This window comes from Dicentrarchus labrax, unplaced genomic scaffold (assembly GCF_905237075.1).
Source record: "Dicentrarchus labrax unplaced genomic scaffold, dlabrax2021, whole genome shotgun sequence".
Classification (NCBI taxonomy): Eukaryota; Metazoa; Chordata; class Actinopteri; family Moronidae; genus Dicentrarchus; species Dicentrarchus labrax.
The window spans coordinates 2,494,909-2,503,490 of record NW_026136707.1 but is presented as its reverse complement, the minus strand read 5'-3'; the positions used below and the strand labels follow the sequence as shown (position 1 = coordinate 2,503,490).

At 40.5% G+C, this 8,582-nt stretch overlaps 1 protein-coding gene across 2 annotated transcripts; it reads right to left on the bottom strand.

Moving 5' to 3' along the window:
* Positions 1–802: 802 nt before the first annotated feature.
* LOC127367573 (fucolectin-7) lies at positions 803–8,459 on the bottom strand. Of its 2 annotated transcripts, none has more exons than XM_051407547.1 (6): positions 8,302–8,459; positions 3,662–3,729; positions 2,684–2,969; positions 2,354–2,508; positions 1,388–1,667; positions 803–1,224 (listed from the first exon to the last, which is right to left on the bottom strand). In XM_051407547.1, exons 2-6 carry the CDS (start codon positions 3,723–3,725, stop codon positions 1,074–1,076), a joined length of 936 nt encoding a protein of 311 aa, XP_051263507.1. In that variant the 5' UTR covers positions 3,726–3,729; positions 8,302–8,459; the 3' UTR covers positions 803–1,073. The 2 variants fall into 2 exon arrangements, with proteins under 2 accessions (XP_051263507.1, XP_051263508.1); XM_051407548.1 differs by lacking the exon at positions 8,302–8,459 and adding an exon at positions 7,749–7,844.
* Between the last annotated feature and the right edge of the window lie 123 nt (positions 8,460–8,582).

Here is an 8,582-nt window from a genome sequence, read left to right as displayed (position 1 = left end):
AAATAGATATCAGAATCAAATCTTTCTCATTTTAAGTCTGTTAAGGAATGTTTTACTGCACACTGCGGTTGAGTTTGAGCTTTGGCGTTTGTCCCATGCTTTGTTTGCTGGTTTCCTCCATTTTTGTCAACCTAACATTAATAGCTTAGTTTAATGACAGGTCACTAGGGCATGCTCTCAAGCTGATAGTGGTGCACCCTCTGCTGGATCACAAAGTAAACTGCACCTTTAATGACCTGTAAGGATCTACAAAGAGCACCACCATTGTTGTTACTATAGGTTGTTACAATCAGTTGACCTATCACAGGTGAAAACAGAAAACCAACTTACAAACTGATCTAATAAAGGCCCCTTGCCTTCACCGATATGTTTTTAAATTACGTTGAGGTGACCAGGAATGTTGGTGCAATCGAGCCATCCGGTCCTTGTATAAGTGGAGTGAAAGCTGTGTCTGTGTTCTCGGTCGGTGTTGGACACTCAGCAGTCGTAGATTCTGTCACTGATTCTGTGTGAGTCTCTACAATAATCTCACAGTCGGGGAGTGCAAAGGGCAAGTTTCATGACCTCAGGATTGCTAATACAGTACAAGATAATCAATTTTCTTTCAGTTGCTTCTGAAAATAAATGCGCGCTGGCCAGATCGAGAACTTAATAACACGAGGAGGTGGGACTCATGGGAAATGTAGTCTTCATTCTGGGAAACATTACTGCTTTTATCGACAAGCGCTGCAAACATCAACACCAAAAAAGTCATAACAGCGGTGTTAAAAGTTTCCAAATCTATCAAGAAAGTCTCACAGAATACTAACAGCAAAAATAAAGTTTAATAATTCCACTGAATTGACTGACACCATTACATTAACACAGTGTTGGGAGCCCTTGGACTATTATTTTTCCGCAGACTTCCTAAATCACAGAGGGCTTCCATTCCCTACAGGTCTCAATAAAATGAATGAGTATGCATTTCGTGATGTAATTTTATTGGATAAGTCTTATTTTGAATGGAAACAAATTTTAGCTTAATCTACTATTTTGTTTTGTTTGCGTACATTCAACAGTATTAGTATTGACACCTAATCCAGGACAGAGCCATACACCTCCACCTCACACAGGGTCAGGTACTCTTCTTTTCCAGGGATAACAATGTTAACATAGCGGCCATCCATCCCATTACACTGGAATTCAGTAGTAGCACTTGCTGGGATGCTTGTGATCACAGCACACCTGGTAGAAGAAGAAGAAGAAGAAATCACTTTTTTAGGGCGATTAATGTGAAAAAGAAAAGTTACCACATTTATGTTCAATTCCATATGAAAGAGCTTGACACATAAATCCATGACCTTTTAACTATATTGGTATTGAAATTAATTAACAGACTGTAGGCTACCTGTGATTGTTGTTGCCGTTGTTGTCGAGGGAATCTCCAATTCGGATCTCGGCTCCATTGATTCGTTGTTCATATGAATCTCGGTTGGTTACCTTAACAGAAAACACTCTGTGGGTTTTGCGCAGATCCAGTCGCCACCAGGGGTTCATCTCCTTGTTTGTGTGACTGCAGGAGGCCTTTATCCAATTGTTGGCTTGATTCCCGTCAATGGCATTATAGGCAATACCAAATTCATACAATGAAGACTGTGTGGCTTTTCCTTGGAGGGCCAGGTTCTCTCCTGCAAAAAAAATATAGTCTCAGCGCTGATACTTAGGTTTTGTTTGTTGTTTTTGGTGTTTAATGTTCTCTGCTGCAGCTAGACTGTTTGTAATCTGTCTCTGGCAAGCCCCACGCTTTATGGAAGAGTAATTCTGCTTTCATGACTGAGCACTTTGAATTTACCTTGCTGCTTGTTTATACTAATAAACCTGCAAGGCCTTGCCACTGTGGCAAATCGATGTTTAGATTAATTAAACACTTACATCTGAGCCATGCTACAGCACTCATACAATGAGCTTGTCTCAATAATAATTTAACACTATGGACAGTATTCATCACCCTTGTTTTCCTGCCAGCTAACGTGTGCTAAAGAATCTGGATACTATGTTCAAACAAAAAGCCTCTGATCTTTTTGGGCCCGTAGAGAATGCACACTAGATTCAAGCTAAATATCCAAGACTTCCAAGATTACTAGCATGCACCTCTTCTAGATTTTCAAAATGTTATGGGGCCGAATGGATCAAATTCTGATCAAAGTAAGAATCATTTTGGGCGGTTTGTGTAACCTTGTGTCACTGAAATCTGCTGTGGTTCTTGTGGGACCTGCAGGCTGGATAACCTCTGATCTCTGTGTCATTTAGCTACTGATACAATTAGAATTACCTTTATTGCAAATATACAACATGGTATGAACCAAATTCTTACCAGTTGGGGCTCGGTACCCATAAACCTCCACTTCACAGAGTGTAAGAAACTTGTTTGTACCAGGTATAAGCACAGTCACGTAACGTCCCTCCAGACGTTCAGTGAAACTGAAAGTATGTGAGATCCCTGCAGGGATATGAGAAATTACACCAACCCTAAAAGAGACACAAGAAGAGAGGAAGCAGCACATTAATGATGTTCATCAACATAGTGTCATGGTTAAGAAACAGGTCTGAGGTTGAAGGTAAAATGTAATGAATATTGAACAGAATTGTGGGTCTAGCTGTCACTGTTTTCACTTATAACTTGAAACTGTTAATATGCACTCACCTTGGGTTTGCAGCACCACCGTCTAGTAAAGAGTTTCCGATGTGAATCTCTGCCCCGTCGAGCCTGTCTGCACAGCAGTCTTCTCTGTTGGTGATGATGATGGAGGTGACGATGTAGGGCTCCAGCAGGTCAACTCTCCACCAGGGGTTGGTCTGTTCAGCACTGTGGGTGCACGATCCAGCATCGAAGACAGGGTCACGGTTTCCATCAATAGCGCTGTAGGCAGCTCCAAATGTGTGCACATAACGTGCCGACTGAGTCGCTTTTCCTCGCAAGGCCAGATTTTCTATGAAGGACACAGTTGAAATCCATATAAAGGATATAATAGTAGGCTGTTTGTGATTTTTCATTGTGTACCTGGCATCATGGATTCCCAGAAATAGCAGGCCATTTTAAAGAGGAACGTGATGGCTTCTGTTAACAAATTAAACCTTGGTGATCATTGGACTTTCCAGTAAGACAATGATCCCAAGCACATCTCCAAGTCAACCAAAGCTTGGTTGAGAAAAAGATCCTGGAACGTCCTGGAGTGGTCTGTTCAGTCACCAGATTTAACTTTGGTGGAATTTAAAGAAGGCAGCACGGAAGCCATCAAACATCACTGAGCTAGACGCTTTTGCACGTGAACAATGGGAAAAGATTGTAATCGAGAGGTGTAAGAAGCTTGTCAGCACTTACCGAAAACGTTTGTTAGAAGTTATAAAAGCTAAAGGATGCGCCACAAAGTACTGAAGCTGGAGGTTGAATAATACTGCACACGTGTTAAAAGAGTTAGTTTCATTTGAACCTCAAAGTTAAGTAGACTTCTGTTGTCAAATTAAATCATATTTATCAAATATTTTTTGTTGTTTAATGAGGTTTTTTGTCATTTATTGTCATTGTCTCTCATCCAAATCACTATAATGTCTTTTGAGGTGAGGGGGGTTGATTATTTCTGATTGCAACTGTAAACACAGGATATTCCTACATTATACTTACTATAGTTGTAAGCTGAACCCGCCCCTAAGAGGAGCAGCAACAGAAATACCACACTGTGCCTCATTATTCTGGTTGGGAAAGACAAGAGAGAGAGTTGTTAAAAGCATTAAAGCTCCAAATGGCACCTCAAAGTACATTTTGACTGATGAAGGTCTTCATGAAGAAGATGAATTCAATTCAGTTTTATTTGTATAGCGCCAATTCATAACAGAAGTTATCTCAGGACACTTTTCAAACAGAGCAGGTCTAGACCGAACTCTTTAAAACATTAATTACAGAGACCCAACAGTACCACCGTGAGCAAGCACTTGGCGACAAGGGCAAGGAAAACTGCCTGTTAAAAGGCAGAAACCTAGGACAGATCCTCCGGCTCTAGGTGGGTGGTCGTCTGTCTCGACCAGTTGGGGTGGGTGAGACAGAGAGACAGACAGACGCACAGACAGATGCACAGCAACAACAGTATTGGCAATGGCAATGTAGCAGGACCATGGCAGGAGGCTCCACCAGAATCGCCAAGAACCTGCGAGACAAGAAAGCACAAGAACTCCGGGGAAGAAGTGAATTTAGTAACATGCATTAATGGAACATGAATGAGAGCAGAAAGAGAGAGGAAGGGAGGAGCTCAGTGCATCATGGGAAATCCCCCGATAGTCTAGGCCTATAGCAGCATAACTAAGGGATGGTTCCGGACTCACCTGATCCAGCCCTCACTATAAGCTTTATCAAAGAGGAATGTCTTAAGCCTACTCTTGAATGTGGAGAGGGTGTCTGCCTCCCGAACCACAACTGGAAGCTGGTTCCACAGGAGAGGAGCTTGGTAACTGAAGGCTCTGGCTCCTGTTCTACTTTAAAGACTATAGGAACCACAAGTAGCCCAGCATTCAGAGAACATAGTGTTCTAGTGGGGTAATAGGGTACTATGAGCTCTTTAAGATATGAAGGGGCCTGACCATGAAGAGCTTTATAGGTGAGGAGGAGGATTTTAAATTCTATTCTACATTTTGCAGGGAGCCAGTGCAGAGAAGCTAGTACAGGAGAGATGTGATCTCTTTTTCTAGTTCCTGTCAGTACTCGTGCTGCAGCGTTCTGAATTAATTGGAGCGTTTTAATGGACTTATTGGGGCAACCTGATAATAAAGAGTTGCAGTAATCCAGCCTTGAAGTAACAAATGCATGGATTAGTTTTTCTGCATCTGTCTCTGATAGTATGTGTCTAATTTTTGTAATATTACGTAAATGAAAGAAGGCAGTCCTAGAGGTTTGCTTTATGTGGGAGTTAAAGGACAAATCCTGATCAAAGATAACTCCAAAATTCCTGACAGTGGTGCTAGAGGCCAAGTTAATGCCATCTAGAGTAGCTATATCTTTAGACAGTGAGTCTCTAAGGTTTTTGGGGCCAAGAACAAGAATTTTGTTTTTTTCTGAGTTTAACATCAGAAAATTGCAGGTCATCCAGGATTTTATGTTCTTAAGACATGTTTGTAATTTAGATAATTGATTAATTTCATTGGGCTTGATAGATATAACTGCGTATCATCTGCATAACAGTGAAAGATAATGGAGTGATTCCTAATAATGTTGCCTAAAGGGAGCATATATAGTAAATAGTATTGGTCCAAGTACAGAACCTTGTGGAACTCCATGACTAACTGTAGTATTTATTGAAGATTCATTGTTAACATGTACAAACTGCGAACGATCTGATAAATATGACTTAAACCAGCTTTGTGCGGTCCTTTAATACCAATTTGATGCTCAAGTCTCTGTAAAAGAATATCATGGTCAATGGTGTCAAATGCAGCACTAAGATCTAATAATACAAGTACAGAGACCATTGTCAGAAGCAATCAGAAGGTCATTATTAACTTTAACCAGAGCTGTCTCTGTGCTATGATGAACTCTAAATCCTGACTGAAAATCCTCAAATAAACTATTATGTAGAAAGTCACACAACTCTTTGGCGACTACTTTCTCCAGAATCTTAGAGAGGAAGGGGAGGTTAGAAATCGGTCTATAGTTGGCTAAAATCCCGGGGTCAAGAGTGGGCTTTTTAAGAAGGGGTTTAATTACAGTTACTTTAAAGGACTGTGGTACATATCCTGATAATAAAAAAAGATGAATCATATCCGGTAAAGAAGTGCCAATTAAGGGAACAACTTCTTTAAGCAGCCTAGTTGGGATCGGGTCTAACAGACAGGTTGATGGCTTCGATGAAGAAATGACTGAAGTTAACTGATGAAGATCGATAGCAGAAAAACAGTCTAAATATATATCTAAGTTTACATTAGCAAAAGTCCCTGAACTTGGAGAGCCACTGATAACTGTTGATGGCAGTTGGTGATTAATTTTCTCTCTAATAGTAATAATTTTATTATAGAAGAAGCTCATGAAGTCATTGTTACTTAAGTTTATGGGGATATGTGGCTCAATAGAGCTGTGACTCTGTCAGCCTGGCTACAGTGCTGAAGAGGAACCTAGGGTTATTCTTATTTTCTTCTATTAGTGCTGAGTAATAGGCCCCTCTGGCATTACGGAGGGCCTTTCTATAAGTTTTAAGATTATCTTGCCAAATTGAGCGATATTCTGATTATTTGGAAGAGCGCCATTTCCTTTCAGATTTCCTAGCTATTTGCTTAAACTGGCGGGTTTGGTGGTTATACCAAGGTGCTATTCTCCTATGTTTTAATAATTTCCTTTTTATAGGAGCGATAGAGTCTAATGTTGATCATAGTGAGCCTGCAGCACTATCGACAAGATTATCAATTTCAGAGGGACTAATGTTGTTATAGGACTCTGTTAAATTCAGACATGGCATTGAATCTTCTCCTTAAATTTAGCTACAGCACTGTCAGATAGACAACTGCTGTAAGAAGTTTTGCCTAATGGCTTATAATCTAATAGTATGAATTCAAAAGTTATTAAATAATGGTCAGATAGGAAAGGATTTTGTGGGAAGACTATTAAATGTTCAATATCAATGCCATATGATAGAACAAGGTCAAGAGTGTGATTAAAACAATGAGTTGGTTTACTTACACTCTGACAGAAGCCAATTGAGTCTATTAATGATATAAATGCATTACTAAGGCTGTCATTGTCAACATCCACATGAATATTAAAATCACCTACAATAATTACTTTATCTGATTTAAAGACTAAACTTGATAGAAACTCTGAGAATTCAGATATAAAATCAGAGTATGGTCCAGGAGCGCGGTACACTATAACAAATAGAACTGGCCGCAGTGTTTTCCAGTTTGGGTGAGAAAGACTAAGAACAAGGCTTTCAAATGAATTATAATTTAGGGTCCATTAAAACGCTCGAATCATATATGGCTGCCACTCCACCTCCTCGGCCAGTGCCTCGAGGAATGTGAGTATTAATATGACTGGGTTGGGTGGATTCATTTAGGCTAACATACTCCTCGTGGGACAACCAGGTCTCAGTAAGACAAAGTAAATCAATATCATAATCTGATATTAATTCATTCACTAAAACAGCTTTAGAGGACAGAGACCTGATATTTAACAGCCCACATTTCATTCTCTTATTTTGTGCTACTGAGGAGTTGGTTTGAATTTTTATTAGATTTTGATGTTGAACTCCTCTTGTTTTTATTTATTTAAATAATTTAGGTGGTCAGGGGACAGACACAGTCTCTATGGGGTTTTGGGTGGGTGACTGTTCTAAAGAAAGCGTGTGTAAGACAGCAGCTCTGCTTCCTGGTCCCAACTCTGGACTGTCAGGTTTTAGAAATAAACTTCGCCATATTTGTAGATAGAAAGAGAGCCGCTCCGTCCAAATGGGGATGGATGCCTTCTCTCCTAATCAGACCAGGTTTTCCCCAAAAAGGCTTCCAGTTATCAATGAAGCCCACATTGTTTTCTGGACACCACCTCGACAGCCAGCGGTGGAATGACGACATGCGGCTATACATGTCATCACTGGTCACATTGGGTAGGGGTCCAGAGAATCCGACATGGTTTTAGCATAATTACACACCACATTAATTTTGTAGTAGTAGAAACACACCCAAACAGTGTACACAGAGCAGGAAGTAAACCGGAAATGAGTCAGTACGCTTACCGTAGCACGTCACGTCAAGCAGACAAGCAAGACAAGAAATGCACCAATTGGAACCAGTAAGTATCTTATTCGTAGAACAGAATTACACTGTGTGGAGGTGGGTGTGGTGTACACTCAGCTGCAGGAGAGAGAGAGGTGTGGGGACGACTTGTGAGAGCAGCGCCAAGTGAGTTGATTATCTCAGCTGGTAGTCACTGAGTTATCAATATCTCCTCTCTAAATGCAGAAGTGTGCTGGACCTGAGTTGGCCACCACAAACAAACCAGAAAGAACATCTGGAGTGAACTGTAACAGGCTTTGGAATAGGGCTATAGAAGCCTCACAAGAGCTGTAAAGCTGAGTATTTTGTATTGACAGTGTGCGGCTGAGGAGTCAATACATGTATGTTCATTAACTGACCTCTGGGGCTGCATTGTGTGCTGAAGGAACTCACAGTTCTAGAAATACTTGCTACACACTGTAAAAAGTGTAATTCTTGAAGATACAAAATAAATATCTGCACAAAGAATTTGCAAAATACGAGATGCATTGATGAAATAAATAAAATGCTTACCCTGCTTCCTGGTTAGAACAGATCTTTTATCCCTGGAGTCCAGTGAGTTACTGTACCGAGCCTCTTTGAGACATGGGACAGAGTGGCACTGCTGTGTCTGGATATAAAAACCCTTAAAGCCAGGCTGTTGATCCAATCACATCACAGCTTGGAGTCTACTCCCATGCACATCGATTGCACATCCCCAAATCAATGTTCCAGTTATCTGAAGTATTACCCAATGTTTATTTAATTTGGCTTTACACAGTCAGTTACAGTAATACTTACTCCTAAATATGGTA